The 24873-nt window shown below is 37.7% G+C and overlaps 1 protein-coding gene and 1 long non-coding RNA gene across 3 annotated transcripts; both read left to right on the top strand.

The window, feature by feature from the left end:
- The first annotated feature begins 235 nt into the window (after positions 1–235).
- Positions 236–24851, top strand: ifngr1 (interferon gamma receptor 1). 2 transcript variants are annotated; one of them, XM_023268930.3, is made up of 7 exons: positions 237–493; positions 7087–7204; positions 8100–8284; positions 8373–8542; positions 11270–11441; positions 14369–14499; positions 14597–16494. In XM_023268930.3, the coding sequence occupies exons 1-7, from the start codon at positions 430–432 to the stop codon at positions 14978–14980; spliced, it is 1224 nt and encodes a 407-aa protein (XP_023124698.2). In that variant the 5' UTR covers positions 237–429; the 3' UTR covers positions 14981–16494. The 2 variants fall into 2 exon arrangements, with proteins under 2 accessions (XP_054865878.1, XP_023124698.2); XM_055009903.1 differs by lacking the exons at positions 14369–14499; positions 14597–16494 and adding an exon at positions 23587–24851 and having other exon boundaries at positions 236–493.
- On the top strand, positions 16839–22620 carry LOC129348751 (uncharacterized). The gene is made up of 2 exons (XR_008601431.1): positions 16839–17621; positions 18559–22620. It is a non-coding gene; the product is annotated as an uncharacterized LOC129348751 (long non-coding RNA).
- Positions 24852–24873: the final 22 nt, after the last annotated feature.

Below are 24873 nucleotides of genomic sequence, written 5' to 3'. Positions count from 1 at the left end.
AATAGAAGTAAAATACTATGAATAATAAGAATAATAATGAAATTATGATTATTAGTGTTAGTAGTGATATTATAAAAATAATTATTATCATTAGTAGGAGGAGGAGGAGGGGACGTAGAATTAATATTATCATTCTAAACGACCTTTATGTTGACAACACCAAACCTTGGCGCTGACTACGTTCAGTGACGTCAGCCAGGTGTTTTTCAGGTGAGCTTCCTGTTCGGTGTCATGTGACTCAGTGGCGGATGATCAGTCGAGGATGTGAGTCTGCGCTCATGCTCAGCTTTCTGTGGAGGTACAGAGGAAAAACCAGGAAAGGCGCTGACGAGAAGCTCCGCATGTCGCTCATCTGACGGTCTGCTGAGTGAACGAGGAGCCGCGATTCGGTGACTCCGGTTTGATTTGTCGGTGGACAGAGGCCTGAACATGCTGCCGGACGGTGCGTTCACGGTCCTGCTCCTCCTGGTCGGCGGGGTTTCTGCTGTACCTGGTAAGAAGACTCTTCTTTAGTCAACGGCTGGCTACTTGTTGCTCTACTACCTGATCTGACAGCAGGTTTGTTCTGTTAAACCTGGCGTTTAATCAAAACTACAGGCAAAAGAAGTCACAATTGTCCGTAGAACATAAATTTCTTTTCATAGTTTTCAATTAATGAGCTAGCGCGTTACTTCCAATCAATCCCATTTTATTTGTCTAACATGTTTCCTTTAGAAATAAGAGGCAGGGGGAAAATTCTAAGATAGCTAAATGATTATATACGTTTTAAAAATCAGGAGAGAGAACCAACAACAGGGAGAAACGGAACATTGTGAACATGAATATAATCATACAAATTTATATGTAATATGTACTTGTTACACTCAAATATTGCAAAATTGAATGGAAATATGTTTGTTCAGTACAGTTATGTAAAAAAAAAAAAAAAACAAGTACATTTGGATGAGCAACTATTTGACCCTCTTTGGTACAGGAGAGGCTCATCTTTGAGCCTCCAACAGAGGTGATATATTTGAACACAGCTTCAACAAAAGTGAGCTTTGTCAGTCGTTTATTTGATGAAATATCAAAAGATGTATTATTTAAACCTAGAATCAGATGCTAGTATTGTTCCCTTTAGCACAAATAGCTTCTTCTCAGTGTTTTCCACAATAGTCCACCATGTCTGACATCAGCTTACAAGATATTTGAGTGTTTTCTTGTGTGTTCTGCCTGTTTCTAATCCCCTCAGAACATTTCAGTGGGATTTAAATCATGGCTGTGATAAGGCCATTCGTGAACTCTCCATTTCTACTTTGTGATTTATTTATTTTTATTCATCTAATGGTGAATTGTCAGCTGTTTGGATAAATGATCAGTTAGTTGAACCCCCAGCTGAGCAATGGTGCCCAAAAAAACATCTATTTTGAGTCGTGATAAGATTTTCTGGGTTTCCCTGATTACATATCCCAGCAAACTGAATGATTTTGAATTGTAGGTTGAACAAAACAAAGCAGTGATTGACGTCACCGAGGTCTGACATTTATAAAGTACAAATAATTTAACTGAGAAAATGATTTGCTGATTAATAGATAATGTGTATAGAAAATATATGTCGGACTCACAGTCGGGGTGGGGATGAATATCTATAAATACACCAGTGCAACATGTGGTCAAAAGTATGTGGACGTACTTTAGTTATCTTGTTCTGTGATTATTATTCTGGTTGGCTTGGTGGAGCTTAGTGACATCTTAGACAATACTGTTTATCTAAAGTTCTGCCAGCGGTTTGCGTTTGTCCTATTTGTACATGACAGTGCCACTAGTTATGAAGCCGACCTCCACTGTGTGCTACACCTTTGGATGATTGCAGCCCCAATCAGAGCCCATGTTCAGGTTACAGCAGCAGGGGTCTGTCTATGTTTCAGGTTAATACTGAAATATTTTGGCAAATTTATTTGTGAAGGGTTTGGAAGCAGAGTGGTCTGACCCACTTTGTGTAGTTTTTGAGAAAAATGGGTTCAAAGTTTTGTGTTTTCAAGAATGGTGTAACATGGGAAGCGCCACTGTGGGTTCGACCACTTTGACACGTAAAATATTACAGAAACTATGTAAAACTCTGGTTGTGGGTTAGACCAGTCTACTTCTAACCCCCTCATTTGCACTTAATTGAAAGGGGTAGACACACACAGAGAAATCCAGAACACAAAACAGTGGTTCACATGGCAACAGGATTTCACACAATCCTCCAAATTTAACTGAAGCAGTTTCCGCAGTGTCACCTGTGACAAATGTGCCGGTAAGTTACAGAATGGAAATCAATTAAAGCTCCAAACAAGAGACTTTTGAACACCTTTCATGTTGTGTTTACTGGAAGTCAGCCATGTTCTTAGACTTTAGACATATAAAAGTTTTTCTGAAGAGTTACAACTGTCCAAGGTCCAGGCTGCATCTCTGTCTGAGATTATTTCCCTTTTAATTGGTGCCATTTTACAGTCCCATCAATAAGCAACCAAAACTTCTGTGCCCTCTGGACTTTTTTTTAACACATGGAAATCATTGAGAACCTCTGACAGTTATTGTCAGTTTAAACTAATGTGGAATTTCTGGATGTTTTTGCCTTTTTCTTAAGGCAGAAGTGAGTGGAATGGGGTTTCTCTGAGGTCTGACTTCTACGGCTCAAAAAAGTCCTATTAGAGTTACAGTTCCTCTTTCGCCTGAAGAGCTAAAGTTGCCTCAGGTCTCATTTCCCTGATGAGTGCTTGTTGCTGTTGTCTGGGAACACACCTAACCAGTCCTCTGTGGTGCGTTCACATTCTGCACTGCTCAACGACCCATCCTAAAGGTTTCCAGATCATTTCATGTGCTGGAGTTCACTTTCACCTGATCAACCGCGACACTGTAAAAGTCCCCATTAGAAAGCAAAGGGCAAAGCATAAAATATCTCTGTGTGTTTGGAAAATCTCTGATGAAAACATCTCCTGAGTGATTACCACCTGCTCATTTTATTTGAGTCACTACAGCGTCTTTAGAATTGAATCATCTGAATAAAACATCCAGTAAACAAACCAGCACAGCGTTTGGTCAGAAGTATTTGGGAATGTTGTTTTGTTCTGTAGCTGTTTCTCTGGTTGCTTTAAAGGGATTATATTTTAGACAACAATGTTTTTCTAACTTCATTTTCTGTAGAAGAAGGCGACAGGCCTACTTCATGCTACACCTTTGGGATTTAAATAATGGCAAAAAGTAATCATGTTTAGCTTGAGTGATTTTCACATGAATATCCGATTTGTGTTTATGACTGACAGTCTGATTTTTATTTATTTATTTTAAATTTAGTTGTCTTTATTTTACTACTGAACTTTATTTTTCAAGTTAATATCCTGTTTTTCCTTGCTTCTATATTTCATACCATTTCATTTTGTTTTACAAATGGAGTTTTAAGTCTTTTTTCCTGCGTTGCTTTTTATGCATATTGTTGTTGCTGCCTGCCAGGACTTTGCTTAACTCAGGTTTTAAACTTGGCTAGATTTGATTTGCTATGCCAACCACAGTCTTATTCAAGGGAGTTATTTGTGGGTTTGGATTTTCAGCCAATTTTCAAAACAAAATCACCAATATGGCAGAATTTCTGGGAGAAAGAAACTGTAAAACAAAAAGAATTATTGGATTTTAGACTTTGTCCAAGAAGGTATCATACGTGACGTATGGTTCTATCAGGGACATAAGCTTTAAACTGTGATATTGAATTGAAATCCCTTCATTCGATGTGAGTATTTCAGGTCAAGAATGACCTGTTTGTGCCAAATCTTGTAATTACAAAACATCAGCACTGCTGAACGTGACCGAGAGGCCATGATTGACTCGTGCTGACCAGAAGTCATGTGAGAAAATATCTGAGAGCTTTCAGGTGAACTGCAGGCAGTGTTTCCACAGAGCAGAGAGGAGATGGCAAGAGAGAATGAGAGGAAAATAAAACATTCTGCTTCTCTAAAATAACTGCAGCATGGCTCAAAAATGGTACATAGAGGAGCAAATAGTTGGAGCAATCATTTAACACGATGAAACCGCTTTTTAGAGTTGATGTGCAGAGTAGAGAGAGAAACACGGACTGTGCTGAAGTTGTGAAAATGTAAATATAATCGTCAAATTGCCTGTCAACCACATGAGGAGTCCCCATATTTTCCAGTGTTGGTGACAGCTGTGGGCACTACACATCTTTACTAAAGCTTTTGTGTTTTATTAACATCCAGCGGTCAGAAAATTGCAGAGCTTCTGTGATGTGATGTTTTGTTAAAATGCATTATGATAGAAATATACCACACAGAGAAGGATGAACACCTGCAGCTTTCTGTGGTGGTTTCTCCGGCTGTGACGGAACTTCAACAACATCTTTCACTGTTTCCGTGTGGTTTTGAAATCCGTCAGCGTTTTGTATGGCTGTGTAAACGAACGATATGGAATTTTCCACTACTGCTTCCAAAGCTTGCATGAAGGCGTGTTTTTTTTAGTTTGTTTGGGTTTTTTGTGATCATTTTTTTCATCTTAAAGGTTCTTGTTTTCCATGATACGTTTCTTGTAAGATAAATTCCAGAGAGAAACGATTGAGGCAAACCGTTGGAATGCTGAAGAGCAACCACACAGCGGTTTGTGCTTTACGTTCTTCTTCTTGTTTCCGTGATGCAGCCACAGAACTAGTAACACAGTCCTACTGTGGTAGAAGACAGAGGGTGGTGCTTTAAAGGTGTGTCACTGGAATTGTTCAGTAGAATGTGTTGCTGCTTCACACACCCTTTATGGCTGCAATATGATGGTAAAAATTATTGTTTTGCTCACCCCGTTGTTGTGCAGCAGCGGTGTTGTAACTGTAGAGAGTTTCATGTCTGCACAGATTCGATTGGTTGAGTGATTATTGCCTCCATCGCTGTAGTTGAAAGTTGATTCTGGCCCCAGCAGCAGCATGTAAGAAACTCGAACTTCCAAAACTTTAAGGAGATTCGCTTGGCCCTGACAAAGAAGGAAATATAGAGATGATCACTCCTACTCATTCCTGCTGGTGATATCAGTCATGATTTTCTTCTGCTGCAGGAGAGGTGATCATTGGTTCAAGTCTTTGATTGAAATCAAACCTGCCTACTGTCAGCACTTCAGCACATGGCTGGCACTTGAAAAAAGGCCATGAGGTCATTACTAATAAAAGTGCAATCTGACATTCAGACACACCTCGCTAAATGTAGCACAACAGCCAATTCTTATCAATGAGCATGAGCTAAATGACACTTTTGCCAAACACTTAACATTGAAACTGTAATTCAGGCAGGAGTTATAGCAGGACCGTTGGCTGAGGCTGAACTGGTTTCAGTCAGGTGCCATTTTATGAGTTACAGCTGGGTGAGTAACATATTTCCAAAGTTGATTTGGCATTAGTCCATAGAACATTATAAGCATCCAGCCCTGCAGGGGAGCATGACTGTCCTCAATGTAATAATAATAATAATAATAATAATAATAATAATAATAATAATAATAATAATAGATTTTATTTATAGGCACCTTTCAGAACACTCAAGGACACCATACAAAGTAAACAGAGTTAAAACACATTTAAATAAACAATATAAAACTAAAAGATTTTTTAAAAATTTAAAGAAGGAAATTTAGCCTTTTTAAAACAACAGATGAAGAAAGAGGAATGGAAGTCAAAGTGAGTCTGCTTGTTTGAACAGGTGGGTTTTAAGATGGGATTTGAAAATGTCCAGCGTGTCGATGTTTGGGATGTCAGGTGGGAGGGAGTTCCAGTTGATGTTACCAAGATGGAAATATGCAGACCGAGTGATGTTATTGATGTGGGTTTGGAATGACAGAGTGCCGTCGAGGTCGACACTCAGACTCTTGACCTGCGGGGAGGGGTAGAAAGGTACATCATTTTCTTGTAGCAGAGTTCAAATGATGGTGATTGTAAACTACAGCATGGCCAGTTGGAGTCTGACTGTGGACCAGTTTTCTTCCTCTGTTATTCTGTCATCTATCTGCTATTGGAAAATGGATCATTCTAGAATTGGAGGACATTTGGGCTTCAAAATTTTAGAAAAATAAACCTTTTACAATTTTATGCTACATATTCATCAATAATAGGTAATAAACTATCAATGGTACCATTTTTGTTTCATGTTTTGTTTGTTGTTTGCTGATCGTACTCTAATCACAGTAACAGGGTTGCTAATCCATGCTAATTTTAGCTTTTTCTCAGGAATAGAAGCTAGATATTTAACATGCTGTTACTGTTGACCAAGAGGACAAACTGACTGATGGAAAACAGTAAAGAAAAGTAAAAAGAATTTGTCTTTTTCTGATAACATGAATAACAGTGTTGTATGAGGTAGCGTGAGGCATTCAATCAAGGCTGACAATGTTCTGAAAATCCGAAAAATAGTAGAGTACATAGCTTTGCTCTACACATTCTTTTAGAAAACTGTTTCATGATGTTAATTCCAGCGTTTCATGTGATTCACTGTTTTCTTCTACCAGCTATAAAGGTTATGCTAACAGGGTTGTTGTGGGACACACGTTCCATGTATAATAGTTATTATTTAAAATGTTATGTTGATTAAAAAAATGTTCCCACAATCAGAAGAGACATCAGTGAAAAAAATAATACCGTAAAAAGAAGATTCAATTTTCATTTTAACTGTTCTATTTGAGATTCAATTTGGTCATCAGTGGGGTGGGACAACAGAAAAATGACATTTTAGGGGGAACTCCAGACTTATTTGGTATTTTAAAAATATTTTCAAACATTCTTTTCTCCTGTTTTTTTTTTTTTTTTTTAGATTTGGTCTCAGGACAAGTATATTTACACAACAACTGCATGTTTTAGTATTTTGTACATGGATTATTTGAAATTTTATGGGTGGGACGTAAAATGTCCTCCAATTCTGGGACGACCCATGTAAGTTACTAAAAATCATCTTACTAAAAATTTAAAAAATGCATAAATCCAGATTTGGTATGTTCAGCGTGCTGGCTCAGATGTTCAAATGTTTTGAGATGAATAGACCTTCAGTTACATATTTGTTTATAGGTTGGTCTTTCTTTTCTTTCTTGCAGTTCCACCTCCAAGAAATGTACATGTGAGCTGCCAAAATGCCAAAGTCTCAGTCAGCTGGGATTACAGCAAACAGCAACCGCACACCATCTTCAGGATAAACATTAGCGGATCTTCTGAGTAAGAATCAGCTGCTGTTCTACTGAAAAATATGAAAGTATGAATCATAATATGGTGAATAACCTGGGATTATCTTAGTCACATTTAGGAGCTGAGAGCTGGAAACTTTGAACTCTTTGCACTCATTTTTGATTAACCAACAAATTTCCTGTGTTACATTTACACTGTAAAAAACCTATTGAAAGCAGCAGCTGTGGTGCCAAGAACTACTGCAAAATAACAGAAAATAACCACCTCATAAACAACTGTAATTCTGTATAGCTGAAATACTTTTTTTTAGCCTTAATATGACATAATGTGTTTAATTTATTTATTGGCTAAACATGGTTCAATGATGTTACAATACAAATAACCAGGCTGGATACTGTAGAAAAGTCCCATTGTTAGTTGGGTTTTATTATGTAATTTTATGTTAAAATAATAATAATAATAATAATAATAATAATAATAATAATAATAATAATAATAATAATAATAATAATAATAATAATAATAATAATAAAAGTAAATAAATGTATACAGTGAAAGTAGTAATTTCTAAATACAAGTATCTGGTGTTGACGGAAGACAAAATCAAGTGTAATATTTATATTTACTTAGAACTTGATATAACAATCTTGTATATTTGACTAATTCATGTTAAGAGAACTTTGTTCACCTGTAAAGTAATTTAGGGTTTACCTTTGGAGGGGGGAAAGTAAAACTATGGTCAATAAACAAATACTTAGGATTATAATTACAATAATACATTGTTCGCTTTAGATCATGAGTTTTTACATGTAGCTTTACATAAAAATCTTGTATACTTTGCAGACCTTATTTTCCAAAGTTATTTTACATTTGGCATGAATTCACAGTTGATGATTATTCTGCTGCTTTCTTGCTTTTACTGAAGGAACTGGGAAGTAAGCAGAACCACAGACCACCACTTTGATCTGAGCCACTTCGTCTGGAAATCTGAAGAGAACTACAAGGACTTCCTTTACGTCACTGTAACGGCCATACAGGGAGACAGCCAGTCTGAAGGAGTACAATCTAACTCATTCTCCTTTAACTATTTAAAGACGGTTGATACACAATGTAAGTAATGTGCAGATATTTGTAGAATGTGATTCAAATTAGATAGGAAGGATTTATGTAGAGATTGGACTTAAATTTCTCTCGTCAGGTTCTTTGGATTTCCCTCCTGTGGATGTTAAAGAGGACGAGTCGGGGGCCACAGTGAGTTTCCCAAATCCGGTCCACTTCTACAAGGAACTGGAGCAAACTGTCAATCCAGATGCAGTCCCCGTATTTCAGTACATCGTCTCTTCAGTCAAAAATCACACAGCATATATTGTAAGTAAGGCATGGCCGGCATTCCTCAGTGTACACTCTGTTAACGGTACCCAGTTTTAAAGTGGGTTATTTATTTATTTATTGCATTTGGTATGTGGTATGATATGCAAGCCGTACATTCAACCATACGCTTTAGACCACTACTAGTGCTACATAGCAATGTTTTAATATGTTGGTCCCCCCCTTAGGTTTGCATATAAATAAAGCAGGCTTCAAAATTTTCAACTAAGCATATGCTTTATGAGGGAAGAGATGCATTAAACACTGTGTACAAGAAAAACCCACAAGGCACATTTAAGGGACAAATTTATATATTTTTTTTCAAATCTTTCATAAAGTCCCTCTCTGATCACTGATTAAACCACTGAAAACTTGTCTCATACTTAAATTCCATGTAAGTGTTCCCTTCCTGCCTTAAAATGACTTCGATATAACTCATAACTCCTCTGTAAACTACTCTACACTACACAGTAGCAAGTTGGAAAATTGGAATAATCCAGTCATACATGTTTAAACTGGAAGCCATCCATCTGTCCATTATCTCTACACTACTTTATCCTCATTAGGGTCACAGGGGAGCTGGAGTCTATCCCAGCTGATTTAGAATGAAGGCAGGGGACACCTGGACAGGTCACCAGTCTATAACAGGGCTACATATAGAGACAAACAATCACACTCACAATTACACCTAAGGACAGTTTAGAAACATCAATTAACCTCAGCATGTTTTTGGACTGAAAGGAAGCCAGAGAACCTGGAGAAAACCCACACATGCACAGGGAGAACATGCAAACTCCATGCAGAAAGATCCCAGGGAGGTCAGGACACAAACTAGCTGCAAGGCAAAAGTGCTAACCACCAAGCCACTGTGCAGCCCCAAACTGGAAACCAATTCAAACAAATCAAAAACAATGACAGAAAGCCTCATGCAAGCTGAAAGGATTGATTCTTTAGGTTTGGTGCCTATGAAGCCAGTTTGAATCTGTGTCAGAACACTGCAATTTCAAGATAGCAATGCTGACTGATTATAGCACTCCTGATATCCCACTAACATATAAACTGTGGACATGGACATGGACATGTCAAGGTAAAAACTACATTTTTACCAGAGTGGAGCTTTGAGATTATTAGCTACTGAAATAATTGTGTCTTGTTGTGTTACATATCCAGTGTTATTAGGAAAAGTTCATATGAAAATTAATGTAATTCTAACAGTAAAAAGCAATATACAAACAAGCAAAAACTACATAGACAAAACTGGCTTAATGTTTTGCAGCATATATTAAAAACAATCATGCTGGTGCCATGTTTACAAGGTAAAAAAGATTGATTTTCCCTTAAGAAGGTCTCTAAAACAACAGCCCGGTGCCCATGAGAACATAAACGCAGTAATCATTCCTCTGGTGCACACTGGTTATTCAAGCTTCCGGTGTGGCTGGTGGGGGATCAGATCTACAGTTCAGGGTGTTGTATGTGCTCCAAAGTTCACCTGGAGTTGATGTGAGGATGAATTAACTCAAGTGTCCAAACCGTGTAGTGAGTTTTCTGAACAGTGTTTCTTTGCCGAGCTGCAGTGGAGGGATATTAGAACACAGAATGCAGCCGTTGCATCATTATCACCGACATTAAGTGCACGAAGAAGCGATTCTCTGTTGGGCAGCATGAACAGGAAAAACAAGAATCCCAAACCCTGCTCTGTCATGTGACACTTGACTGTTTCTTTAGGACTAATATAAAATGGATGCTGCACAGAAGAAAAGCACTAAAAAGTTGATGTTAGTTGAGCTTTACCAGCAGCTGGGTCACAAATTCTTCTTTTTTTTCTGATGGTGGCACTTCTTGGGTCTGTAAGGGGGAAAACAGGTCTGCACACGAAGGAAACATTTTGCTTATGCTGAGTTGAAGTAGAAAAATCAGCATAGCAGCAAAAAGGCACGATCCACCTTAATCTTAATATTTGCCGTGCTACAAATTTCAGTCAGTGAAACCTTCTTCTAGTATTTTTTTGGACACAAATGGCATTTAATATCTCACAGTAGGTGACTTTTGTACAGCAAGAACTCAGGGAGAGCATGAGGTGGCATGAAGGATTACAGGAACAGTCCATAAACAGCCTTCTTAGCCTTGGTGCACTGATAAGAACATTATTGCACATTGGACATCGTAAAAGTATTTGCTTTTACATCTTCATGGATTTTTACGTTATTTTTTACATTATTATTTTTAAAAAGCACATTGTGTTATGTCTCATTTATGTACAGAAGATAAAATAACTTCTAAATAACTCCATTAAAATGTTTCATTAGCTGCATTTTGGGGATGGGGTTATAAATGACCTATTTATCTGTGGGTTATTTCTCTGTTTAATCTGTTCTATAATGTCACAGAGGTGGTGTCTTTAAATGGCATTTTCTTTGTTCAGACTCATAGGTCAGAACAAAGATGTTCATTTTACAATAATATGAAACAGAAATGTGCAAAAAATCCAGAATTTTGAGAGCTGAAACCAGTAAAATTTTGTGTGTTTATAAATAACAGTAAATATCTACAAAACAGTTGGAACTCACTGTTCATGAAGTAATCACTTATTAGACTGGTTTCTGTCCAAGTTTCATCTTCTGCTGAGACTGCATATGCTCAGTATATGTGAAAATAAAACAATACAGCTTAGATCAAATGCTTTGCGCTCATTATTGTAATCATTATGTTTTCTTCTGTCACTTTCAGCGACAGTTTGAAGAAAATTGCATGGAGAGAGTTGACACCTGCAAACTTGATGTGCCGTTCCCTGATGGAGTGAAGAAGTGCGTCAGGCTGAAAGGAACGCTGTTTGATAGCAATTTTGTTAACCAGCTGGTGGTCAGAGAGACGGCAGAGATCTGTGCCCATGTTTCAGCTGGTAAGTTCAAACTGGGAGGGTTTCTTCAAAGACTTGCATAATACTGAATGATGCAAAAAAAAAAAAAAACACAACTGTCAAATTATTCAAAATTGCTTTGAGTGGCAGTAAAGTAAAAAAGCGTTTAATAAATGCATACCAGTTACCTATTCACCATTTAATTGTATTATTTCTGACTACAACAGTAGGATATTTGCTCTTATACAAAATAAAAAACTAGTATTATTAAATTAATTATTTTTCACAGGTGTATTTAATTTACTTTCAGAACTCTCAGGTTCTCTAACTTGTGTGTCACAGGATGCGTTCACTTTTGTTGCACTGATTTTCTACGTTGGGGCCTGTATGTGTTCAGTGTGTCTATTCTAAAGAATCACTTTTTGACCATTCACCTCCGTTGTTCAGCTGAGATGCAGTGATTCAATTTGAATGTATTACTTCTGTTGTATACTGTTAGTGCCTCAGACATGCCTGCTGAAGGAAGTAGTTCAGTATTTACACAGCTAAGATGGAAACAGGGTGGGGCGTTAGATAACTAACTCTGCAGACCTAATCACGTACTTCATCTGTCTATCTATCTTCCTCATACAGAGTAACCGTCACAGTCTGTTGTGTGAAGTAATTTCTTACCTCTTTATGCTCCCTTGTCAGCCATTTGTTGTTTTTGTTTCCTCATCAGCTACACTGAACAAAAATAGAAATGCAACACTTTTGTTTTTGCTTCCATTTTTCACGAGCTGAACTCAAAGATCGAAGACTTTTTCTGTGTACACAAAAGGTCTATTTCTCTCAAATATTGTTCACAAATTTGCCTAAATCTGTTAGTGAGCACTAACAGATTTAGACAGGCTTAGCTGTTGCCCGTGAATTGAATGTTCATTTCTCTACTATAAGCCGTCTCAAAAGGCGTTTCAAAGAATTTGGCAGTACATCCAACCAACCTCACAACCGCAGACCACGTGTAACCACACCAGTCCAGGACCTCCACAACGGTCTGAGACCAGCCAGCCAGACAGCTGCTGCAACAGTCGCTCTGCATAACCAAAGAATTTCTACACAAACTGTCAAAAACTGTCTCCAGGAAACTTATCTGCATGCTCATCGTCCTCATCAGGGTCTCGACCTGACTGCAGTTCATCGTTGCTGTTTGCTGATGTCAGTGTTGTTAATTAAGTGGCCCATGTTGGCGGTGGGGTTGTGGTATGGGCAGGCGTATGTTATGGACAACGAACCCAGGTGCATTTTATTGATGGCATTTTGAATGCACAGAGTTACCGTGACGAGATCCTGAGGCCCATAGCTGTGCCGTTCATCCACGACCGTCACCTCATGCTGCAGTGTGATAATGCACGGCCCCGTGTTGCAAGGATCTGGACGCAATTCCTGGAAGCTGAAAGCATCCCAGTTCGTACTTGGCCAGCATACTCACTGGACATGTCACCCATTGAGCATGTTTGGGATACTCTGGCTCAGCGCATACGACAGCGTTTTTCATTTCCTGCCAGTATCCAGCAACTTCACACAGCCATGGAAGAGGAGTGGACCAACATTCCATGATCAGCAACCTGATCAACTCTATGTGAAGAAGATGTGCTGCACTGCGTCAGGCAAATGGCGGTCACACCAGATACTGACTGGTTTTAACCCTTCCCTCAGAATGTTCTGGTCATAGAATTGAAGGACTACTTATGGATCGCACTGAAATATATTTTCAGGGCAGCAAACACATCCTTCTTTATTTTTTGGAAATGTCTCTAATTACAGCAACACAGCATCTCACTGTAGCATATTTTCTATCTCATATTGTATTTGATTTGTCATTAGGCTATTATTTGTAAAAATGATTGTAAGAGGGTGTTAGGAGAGCCTGTTTAGTTTTCTAATTAGAATACCATTTGGTATAAAAGTGTCGAAGAATAGTGTATTTTGGATCTTTTACAAAATTATATGCCGTTTTTCATTACAGCATCATCAGAAACTGTATCACTGACAAGCAGGTTTTTATACATGAGGAATTTGTCATGGGGTTCTGGTGCATGACAGTATATACTGGCAAGTAGAACATTTTAAAAGATAAAATACTGAGATAGCCGTTGTTGCACGTTAATACACAGTGTGTTAGAAGACAAATGAAAAACATGTATCATTAGTCAAATAAAGAGCAAGTCTAGAGACTCAAGGTATGATTAGAAAAAGTAATCAAACTAATTGCAGTATTTATAGTGTGAAACATTTTTTGTGCACGATTATACTTCAGTTTAATGGATAATATTAATCCTATTTTAAAAGCTGTGTGTTAATGTCATGCAGTCAGTCGGTGTGTATGTTGGAAGTGGGAGGAGAGTAGCAAGTAGGGGGCATCTGTGGTCCCATTGATGAGGCCAGCTGCTGTTATGGGCTGAAAACTGTGTTTGTTTACTGTCTAATGAAGAATATATTTATAATTTTTGTCTCATTTTATTAAAGGTATGGCTTGTAAGATGGGGATGCTATTCCAAACACTGTGTGGTTGGAACGGATCAGCTTACACTTTGGAAAAGAACACAACTTGTAGGGCGCAAAGGGGATATATTCTGTAAAATTTGGAAAAAAAAATTGTCAAGTAAGGAGCGAAATCAGAAAATATGAGCATTGTTGCCAATCTGGTTCATATTTTCTCCAGTAGTTGTCTGAGCTGGCTCCACTTGGTTCTCTGTAGGTTATGGGAGTATCTTTTAGTTTCTCTTCGAGGTTTGCGAGAAAACTTTGGAGGGTGCACACACCTTGAAATACTACTTTTGGTTCCCTGGGAATATTTTAATGGAAGGAGTCACAATTCTAGAAGAAAGTCACTTGTCAGGGGTGTAAAGTCATTTCTTATTTGTATCAGTGCTTTGACTTTTCCATTACTTGAGTCAAATAATAAATTCATTTTGTTTTTCTTGCAGAAGTCGATGTGGTAATGGTCACTGTTATACTGTTCTGCGTCCTTGTCTTCATAATCATTGTGGTGGTAGTTTACATTTGTAAGTCGAATGCCTGGACAATGCACGTACACAAGAAAGATCCCGAGGCTCTGGTAAGGTGTCAAAGTGAAAAAACACAAAGAACTTATTTGGTGGTGTCGTTGTGTAAGTTGTTTTTAACATTTATGAAATACTTTGCCTCAAACACAGCGATTGGACCACTGGCAAGAAAATGGGTGCTGTTACCCTGTGCACAACGAAGTCTTCAGTAAGGTCTACGTCCAGAAGTGGTCGTCGGTCAGCTCTGAGGACGACCGGGACAGCAAGGCTGGCTCTGATCAACCCCTTTCTGACAGCTACCTCTACCCGGATAGACGGCTTTCAGAGAGCAGCAACCAGGAGCTGGAAGATGCAGAGATGATACCTGAGGGAAGTGGGACAGACAATGACTCTGCAGATGATTCCGTGAAGACAGAGTGTGTTTCTCTGGGTTCAGAAGAGGACGAACAGGAATCTGTGTCACCCTACGACAGTCCACAGGCTGTGATGCTGGACTTGGGTGATGGGGACATGGTCACAGGTTACAAGGGGTAGTAAATCAACTTTCAAAGCACTTATTTTGGGACTGAAGTTGCTTAAGTGATGGTTTTATCTCAGGTGACCCAGGACTAGTTTGTATGTTTGCACCTGAAGGCTAACTGTGGCCAGTAGAGGCTAAACCTGCACACTCAGGAGACACTTGAGTGATGCTGTATCCTGATGCTCTGACTGCCCTGTCAGATTTTAAGTAAAGCTGCAGTCTGAAACGAAAACCCTCTTTTTCTTGATCCAAGGAGATTTTTTAGGACCTTAGGCAGCATTGAGGGCTACCTGCAGACAGCTTCAGAAAAAAATTTACATGCAACAGTAATCTATGCACCGTTAAGCCTTTTTGAACGACAGAAACTGGAGGAAGTCACAGAGTTGAAACAAATTGTGGAATAGAATTGGATATTAGGATATTTTATATTTTGGTATACTGAGGCATTCTGGAGAATGACATGCCAACAGTGTGATGTCTCCACCCACATTTTAAGAGGCTACAGTGGTTATGAAAGTGTCTTGTCTCAGGGAAACAATATGGTGATCTTCCAGTCGCCCTTCAGTCTGTTTTCTGTCTGGTTACGGAGGCTGCTGGCTGGATCTCTGTAAAGATAACACCACCGTCACCCTCTGCTCCTGTGGCATTTTATCAGATGCAACAAAGAATGGCTGCTTCAAAATACCAAAGCGAGACTGTCAAGAAAACAATCTCCAGAAGAAGGATACATCAAACACACTTTTAGTTGAAGAATCTGCTCAGTGCCTTGTTTACGTCTTCTCCAGCATTTATACTTTTATAATTCAAAAAGACAGATCACCCAAATGATGCACATGAATGTTTTTTGCTTGCATTAAGTGGTAGCTATTCATATAGATGGCTGGTGTCGTATTTGCACTGGTTAATCTGTGTCTGAGATTTTTTTATATAGACTCATCCTAATGTGACACAATTTTAATTGTGGTGTTTACAGAACACTAACTAAGATTATTTATTTTTAGAAAATAGTCACAATGGAAACGATTTCTCGTTGGGTTGTAAGAAATAATCATGGAGACAAGATTCCATTAAGCTCCATCATTCTGCAGTGTTGGCAGTAAAATGCTGGACAAATAAAACAAATCTGTCTTCATGTTTAATAACCCCAGAAAAATGTTAAGGGCATTAAAGACTCTTACTAATGGCTGTGACATTTAAGAGTTTTGAAGGAATGTTGGGCAGCTCAGTCAGGACTTTCCACTCTTGGGAGCAGGTGTCAGAAATATCTTTCTACACCTCAAAACAATTGCATCTGTGTTCATCTGCTGGCGTTGGAACTTGTGACCTGCAGAACAGGTCTGCAGTAATGTGTGGGTGTGTCATCAGTCTGTGTTAAAGAGGATTTGCTTTGTTGTTAACATTACTTCAGGTTTGCTCTTTTTCTTTTTTAATGCTATGGGGAGTTGAATGTCTTGTTGCCATATACAGTTAACTTTTTAACATGATCTTTTAAAAAGCACTCACATTAAATTTTACAATTGTTAATTTATTTTAATGTGTGGGGCCCATTTTTTTTTAATCTGTACTTGCCACATATGCTGACCAAGAATGTCTGTTTTGTGTGTTAAGTTGCGACTATCCCCAGTTGACATGGGCATGTTTCCTGAATGATGACCAGGTGTTAAACACCTGACAGGATGACAGTGCTCTATGTAGATGAAGCGGAATGCTTGTCGAGCTGATCTGGAGACTGCGACTATGGCCAGTTAACCTGATCACAAGTTAAACTGGAACAGCGGAAACAAGTATGCCGTCTCACTGTGCTGCATACAATTGCACACTGCGTCCTACAATTGAGACAAGGAAACTTGGAATGACTTTTCATAGGTAAGAATAGTTTTTGGCTCTTTTTTCATTATGAAATCTTGTTGAGAGCTTCCAGTCTATGACAGTTAACTAGTTAGCCACTAGCAAAACACTAAGGCGAGCTAGCAACTTGACAACCAAATACCAGATGATTAATAGTAGCTGTAGTATAGTTGTACAAGCAGTAGTAGTAATACTAAAAGTACAAGCAGTAGTAGTAGTATAAACAGCTGTTAGAGTCGTAGAAGTAGTATCAGCATTTGTAATAGTATTACAAGTTGTAGTAGCAGTGCCAGTATCAGCAGCAGTAGTTAGTGTACTACCACTACTACTAGTAGTAGTCACATTGCTATTACTACCATCAATATTACCAATAGTAGTTATAAAGCCTAACTCATATATATCCAGGTTACCATCTATGTTCTTCCTCCAAACCCATTTTATGATTGGGATTACAGGCAGTTCTTTAGGACTGCTCTCAAATAATTGAAATGTTACTAAACAAGGTTATACTTATCAAATTAAATAGCTCTGGTCTCCAGTATATTGGTGAATTCGGTTCTTTGTACTTAATTTATTAGCATGATTTCTTTTTAATATGTTGTGTACAGACTTAATTACTTCTCTGTCTACTTTTCTTACTCCATGTAGGTTTCCCAGAGACTATGGGTTGAGGAGGAATTGGAAGTTTGTCGGCTTAGACCTGGTGTCATTCCATCAGTGTTTAACTTCCCGGCTCATCTTGGAAGAGTACGTGCCAGAAAGACCACGACCAAGCAGCCTTGAGATCTTAGGCAGCATCTCCCTGAGGTGGGTGTCGACAGTGTTCACGGTCAGGTCTGTGGTAATCCCGTCAAAAAACAAAACAGAAAAAAATCTAGATTATAAATCAACATGTCACCAAAGCACTCTGTGTATAATGCCATAGTATAGGATGTAGTTCAGAAAATGTCAAAGTATAGTATACTTTACTCAAGAATAACATAGTATGGCCTGTAGTTCATAGTACAGCATGTTGGCAAGAAAAAAAAACAAAACATAGATTATTATGTGGTTCAAAAAGCGCAAAATGATAGGATGTTGCCTAAAATTGTCATGTATGATATGTGGTTCAAAAAATGTCATAGTGCAGTATATTGTCAAAATAGTATGTAATTCAAGAAAACATCAGAGTATAATATGTCATCTAAAAAATGCCGTAGAATAATAATTTCATTGCACAAGTAAAAGTATAGTAACTTTTAAAACTGTTCAAATTCTTATGTTGCTAAAAAAAAACAGAAAAACTAAAACAAAAAAAACTTCACAGTAATATGTCAATTAAAAAAGCCTATAGTATAGAGTGTCGCCCAACAAACGTCACAGTATAGCATGTCGCTCTAAAAACGTCACAGTATAGCCTTTAGTCCACAGCTGTCAGTAGGTGAGGAGCAACACAAAAACAGTCCAAACGCTGGTTTCCAGAGGGTTAGACGAGAATTTATTTGAAAGAGTAAGTTTACAACAACACAACATGTGAGGGGGTTAAAAACAAATGGGTGTTAGTAAAATAAAAATAAATAAACAGAACTAAAAGTGAACTTCATGTTGACATTGATGGGCATTCCAACCAGGAACAAAGTAAAAGATAATATGAAAAAAAAAAACTCTTCCTGTTCACCTCTTAAAACCCAAAAACACACCGCAGTAGCACCCTAAACTAAAACTACCAATGGGTTCCCTGTTTTCCTTTCTGAACAATTCAAAGGTCCCTCTCTATCTCCCCACACATCCACCAACCACTGGAACACATCTCCAAAGTTCTGCTGGGCCAGCTCAGCTTCCCCTCAGAAGAAGTGCCGCCACCTGCCAGATGAAGGAGCCTTTTGAGAGGCAGCTGGCATCATGATTGGACTGTACTTTGGTCTGTTCCAATCCAGCTTCAGCTCCAGAGACGGCAGGCGGGACAAGTCAACGGAGGCCGGGTTAACGAAGGCATGCAGCTGAGTACAATCCAGAAAACAACAGAGGAGAAGTGCAGCGGCTCAGGGCCAGAACAAACAGAGTAGCATCGTATGTCTCTTAGAAAACATCATAGTATAGCCTTTGGTATGAAAAAACGCCATCATGTACATCGTATATTGTACAAATAACAAGTCAAAGGAAAGAGACATACATTGTAGAGTTGTAGTAATTGTGGGCTGACTGATTTACTGATTATCAGTATTTTATTTTTTACTGATTTATGGTAATAAATCAACTTAAAAATGGTGCTACTTTGGCTCTGAACCTTTATCTACCTGTGGTCGCTCTGTCTTCTGGAGTGATTTGATTGGTTATACGTCACCAATAAAACTCCTTTAACTTAACATCTGTAAACAAAACAAGTTTGTGTAAGTTTGTGTTCTTGTAAGGTTAACTCCAAGATTTTAAATACTTTCATTTACTGCAAATGAATATGCAAATGAATATACGCCAAATGTCTCACTAATAATCATTATCAGCCTTAAAAACCCACAAAACACCCCTCTATACTCGACCACACTTAGTACAGTCTGGTTCCCCCTTCTATAAATCTGCTTGGAATCGTCCACTTCCTGTTTGTCAAAGTGGCCTTCTACCTGGACAGGTTTTGTTGGAGCTCATGCAACAAACATTTTAGGTAACTGCACTTTAATATGGATGGATGACACTGAATTAGAGTCTGTTTTAATGAGACTGAGTTAAGATGTGTAGCTCTGTCATTAAATAGGAAATTATTTCTCAGAATTCACAGAGAAAAGTCTGAAATGTTTGCTAGGTTAGCATCCCACATGTTCTTTGGCTCAGCTAAAGCTAACTCTCTCCAACTTCTGGATCTCTTGAGTTGCTTGTTGTTAAAATATCTTGCTGTAGGTGCTGAAGCTCAGAAAGTCTGAGATGTTTGTTCAAAATAAGCTCATTCTCAAGTCTGATCTGAACTGTCCTCTTTTGTTTGAACTTTTCCTAAACTTAGGAGTTAATGACAGAGCAGCACATCCAGACTCAGTCTCATTTATGTAGAGATTAAACTTCAGTGTCATTCATTGATGTTAAAGTGCAGTTTTTCAAATGTTTGTTGCACATGCTCCCGACCAAACCAGTCCAGATGGAAGACGATGTGAAGAGAAAGCTCCAGAGGATGAATATCACACATTTACGTTGTAAATAAATGTCCTTTAATTAGACATTGTCATGCAAAAGTCGGATTTCCCTTTAATGATGTTCAAATCTTTGTTGAGTGTTTTGTTGATGTTGTTTTCTAAATATTTTTTTAAACTCGGCCCCAAAGATTAAAACCTTTTCCGGCTCACAAGCTGCAACAATTCACACATTATCAACTATCTTTCTGACTAAACTAAGATAAAAAGTGAAAAACCGCTTGATTCCTGCATCGTGAATGTAAATCTTTTTGGTTTTTATGACAGTAAACTGAATATATTTGGGTTTGACATTTTATAAACCAAAACAAGAAATGAATTACTGCAGAAAACAATCAACGGGTTAATGGACAAAGGAAAATGTATTTTCCAACATATATGGCTGAATTACTCCAACATTACAAGATACATACAATTTAAATTCAGTTTTATTTATATAACGCCAATTACAGGTCAAATTGTCTCAAGACGCTTTATTTTTATATTTTTTTGTCATATTTAAAATATGACAAAGTAAGAAATTTAAACCTCTTGACTAATCCAATTTATTGTTTGGTTTTTAAGAGACTAATCGTCAACTAAAATAACTTTCTCCACTAAAACTAATAAACATGAGGTCAAATAGAAGGAACAGTTTTAAATACTGCAGTTCCATGACGACAAGAATAAAGTTTGTCAACAAAAAGTAAATCTGCTGGTGGATTCCATGAAAGTCCTAATAAATGATAATAAAGTGTGATACTAAAGATTTGTGGTGCTAAAAATCTCCAAGTAAAGATATCAAGTTGAACGTCTGGATGGAGGTTGATAAAAGGTGACCTCCCTTCATTTCTCTGGAACCGACTCCATGGATTTTATGGATGGTGGTTAAAGACCTGCTCTTCTAGTGGTCTTCCTTCTAGTCACTGTAAAAAGTCAGTCCATCCTGACCGACTTCAACACCTCTTCATGACAACTTGTTCTGCCTCAGACATGGTGGAAACTCCAGAAACTCGGGAAAACCCGTGGAGACTCGAAGAACTCGTGGAGACTCGAAGAACTCGTGGAGACTCGAAAAACTCATCGGACGGGGGAAGGTGTGGTGGGCGGTGGGGGGAGTCAGGGCGGAGAGTAGGTGGAGAGGTGGGTGGCGGCCTCCCACCTCTACTCCCCACCCACCTCCCCGCCTACTCTCCGCCCTGACACCACCCAGACTCCGCCTTGGCTCCGCCCATGTGGTCACTTCATTAACTACGATGCCAAAGGGACGACGAAATTATTTCTTTTCATCTGATCTGTAGCTCAGTGAGTTAAGGATTTGCCTATGGAGCTGCAGGTCGCTGGTTCAAGACCAGACCCTTCTTAAACTTTATCAAAATTCTGACAAAGACAAAGAGAGAAAAATGCCGGTGGTGGGTCTTGAACCTGCGACCTTCCGCTCTGTAGTCTCTCTTCTTATCCCCCTGAGCTATTCGCTCAGATACTAAAGCTTCTGGTTTTTGCACATTTATCATCTATTTTTTGTCGTTTTTGAATTTTTTTTTAACTCGAGGTCCATCTTGACCGTTTTTCTCAGGAGGTTGGACTTCAGCCTTTGTGCTGGTGGGTTGAACCTTCAGTTCCAAGACTTTCCAAAGCCTCCACACCTCCCGAGTCCTCAGGACCTGAGCTTTCACACAGTCTGAGGGCTGAAATTTTCTAAGTCCCACAGTAGTTCTCTGTTAGATTTAACTTTCAGACAGTCCAAGGACTGATATCTTCTAAGTTCTTGAGTAGTTCTCTGTTAGTTTGAACCTTTCGACAGTCTGAGGGCTGAAGTTTTAAAGGTTTCTCAGTACTGCTCTGTTAGTTTGAACCTTTCGACAGTCTGAGGATTGAAATTTTGAAAGTTTCTCAGTACTTCTCTGTTAGTGTGAACTTTCTGGTTAACAGAAGCCTTAAAACTTGTGACCATGAGTCTTGATTTCACATTTAGACCATGGATCTGAGTTCTTCTCAGACCTTCACTTGTGGGTTTTTTAGAAATCCTCAACAAACTTTGATTCTCTTCACTGAACAGTAAAGTTTATGGAGATCAGAAGGTAACATTAGTTTGATCAATGCCTTCAACTACTAGTAGACTTTATCTGGAAAGCAGTTTTCTGAAATGAGCACTTAGTAAATCTGTCTGCAATCAAACCAAGAACATACAAAGAGGAAATGTTTGAAGAAACAACTTGTTTTCATTTCAGACTACAAAATGCTTAAAGACCTTTATCTGTTTTTGCTCTTTTTGATCGTTTTATTGTCTCTTCTGTTTAATTTGATCTTCCAAAGCTTAACTGGTGTCTTTTCAAATGTTTTGTCTTTAGTTTGATTCTTCTTAAATGTTTAGTTTTGCTCTTTTCTCACCTTTTATTCTTTTCTAATGTCTGATTTGATTTCGAAATGTTTTGTCTTTTTAATGTTTAATTGTTTTTTCAAATGTTTTATCGGCTTGTTTGAATTTTTTTTTCTTTCCCAATATTTAATTTTTCGATTAAATCTTTACGGTTTTTCTTTTTAAATGTTTTACCACCTTTTAATGTTTAATTTTCTTTTTAAATGCTTCACTGTATTTTCTCTTTAATTCCTATTTGAAGTTTTATTGTCTTTAAGATGTAATTTTCTAATTAAACATTTTTTTAATTGAATGTTTTGTCTTTTTAAAGGTTTAATAATCTAATTAAATATTTAGTATTTTTTAAAATGTTTAATATTCTTCTTGTTTAATTGTATTTTTTAAATGTTTAATATTCTTCTTGTTTAATTGTATTTTTTAAATGTTTAATATTCTTCTTGTTTAATTGTATTTTTTAAATGTGTAATTATCAAAAATATTTTATCTGTAATTTTTAATATTTGTATTTTAAAAATTTTGTTTAATTTCATAATGACATGTATTGTATCTTGTTTAATTATCTAATTCAATATTTTGTCTGTTTAATATAGTTAAACATTAAATACAATTAAATGATATTAAACAGAAAAAATATTGAATTAGATAATTAAACAAGATACAATACATGTCATTATGAAATTAAACATAATTTTTCAAATACAAATATTAAAAATTACAGATAAAATATTTTCATTAAATATTCAAAAAATACGTTTTAATAATAAACCTTTTTAAAAGTTTTATTGTATTAATTTTTTTCCCTCTGATTTAATTGCTTTTTGTTATGTAGTTTATTTCTTTAATCTTCTTTCTGTCAAGATTTTAACCCCAACCTTAAAAATGAAATAAACCCTTAAATCACAATGAAAATACTCCTGTTGTCACAATCATGAGTTAGTTATTCAGTTTATCAATTCACCTTTATTTGTTTAGCACCTTTTACACAGATGACAAAACTAAACAAGCAAAGAGAAAAAAAACTATGCTGAAACTATGATTAAAACTCAAAAACATTAAAAAAAAAAAAGATTTAACATGGTAATAAAATATGTTGTGTTCAGGGGATGGAGGGAGTTTATTGAAGTCTTCTTGGGCTCACATGGGAAATCATTTAAAATGTAAACTTGATATTCAGTCTAAGGAAACTGCAGAGTGACAGAAGAACCAACAATATCTCCTGTTTTCTCCTTTAATGAGTCGACTCTTCTTGTGCTTTCAGACCAAAGAACTGGACTCTTCACAACCTGCTCAAACTCTTGGTACAGGACCTCACCACACGGGTCAAGAAGGTTTCCTTCTCATTTCTACTCTGAAGATCACCTTCTCCTGCTCAAACTGCTGACAAATGTTTCTGCTGCTCTAAAGTCTGCTCTCCAGAACTTCCTAAAAACTCTCAAAGTCTCTTCTGCTGCAGGCTGCTTTGTAGAACTGTTCCAGAAAACCTCACTAAACCACATGGAGGAGCCTCAAGATAGTCGTCCAAATGAAACCATACAAAAACCAAACTAGCACAACCCAAACACTAAAGTCTCCTGCAGCCTACCAGAGAACCTCTGAGAACAGTGAATCAGGACAGGAACTCTTACCTTCTGGACAACCAACGTTGGTTCTCAAACAAGAATACAGAATGTGTCTGACCAAAAACCTCTAAAGACTCACTACAGCCAAGATAAAGACACAACTCAGCTGCATCAAATCCACTAATCACTGCACACATTAGCACCACGTGCTAACTGTGGCTAAAGAACCACCTTTACCAAGACAACTATCCAGTACAAAGCCCTAAAACACACCAAGAAACACATTAAAGACGATTTTACTGCTGGAAGCTGCAAGCCAATGCCTAAAGAACAAACTATAGCAACAGAGCTAAACCCGGTTCAGTGGTGAACAGAAGCAGAGGAAATGTTTGTCTGCAGCTAAATAAAGCAGGAAGACACTGAGCTGCTCAGGTGTTCCTGATAACACCTAGCAGCCACCTGGACAGCCAATAGGAACACAGCTTCCTGGAAGTCCAGAGGGCTGGGTTAGTGAAGGAAATTTAATTTAAAGTTGAAGCAGAAAGTTAACAAAGAAAGTTGAAAACCACCTTCTGATACCTGAAATCTCTGAGTTTTCACACAAAGAACACCTGAACATGTCAAACTGGTTCCATAGTAGAACCATCATTGTAAAAACGTCATAGTATGGTGTGTTGCTGAAAAACATTAGGACCCGGCTGTCAGGGGACAAACATGTAAGAAACATGAGAACAGAGAGAACCCAACCAGTAGGTCACAGTTTATCATCCCCCAGTCATCTCCTGAAGTCCATATGGTGAGAGACATCAGTATCTGGTTGTTCATTTACCAGAGGATGCTTATAATCATGCTGATGTGGTCTGTACTCTACAGTATTTTAGTGACTCAATAAATGCCTAAGTTGTTTTTTTTAAATGCTTTTTAGTTTTTAATAAACATTTAAGAGCCTATATGTAATCAATAAATGGCCTTTGCCTATCTTAAGA

Source organism: Amphiprion ocellaris, chromosome 4, assembly GCF_022539595.1.
Source record: "Amphiprion ocellaris isolate individual 3 ecotype Okinawa chromosome 4, ASM2253959v1, whole genome shotgun sequence".
NCBI lineage: Eukaryota > Metazoa > Chordata > Actinopteri > Pomacentridae > Amphiprion > Amphiprion ocellaris.
The sequence above is the reverse complement of the archived record's forward strand: the minus strand, read 5'-3'. Positions and strand labels throughout refer to the sequence as shown.

What these genes read in the sequence shown, in the direction of transcription:
- ifngr1 (XM_023268930.3), top strand. Translation starts at nt 430, where the DNA reads ATGCTGCCGGACGGTGCGTTCACGGTCCTGCTCCTCCTGGTCGGCGGG. An exon ending in AACATTAGCGGATCTTCTGA is followed by an intron (nt 7,205 to 8,099) that starts GTAAGAATCAGC and finishes CTTTTACTGAAG; the next exon opens with GAACTGGGAAGTAAGCAGAA. An exon ending in AGAAAGATCCCGAGGCTCTG is followed by an intron (nt 14,500 to 14,596) that starts GTAAGGTGTCAA and finishes CCTCAAACACAG; the next exon opens with CGATTGGACCACTGGCAAGA.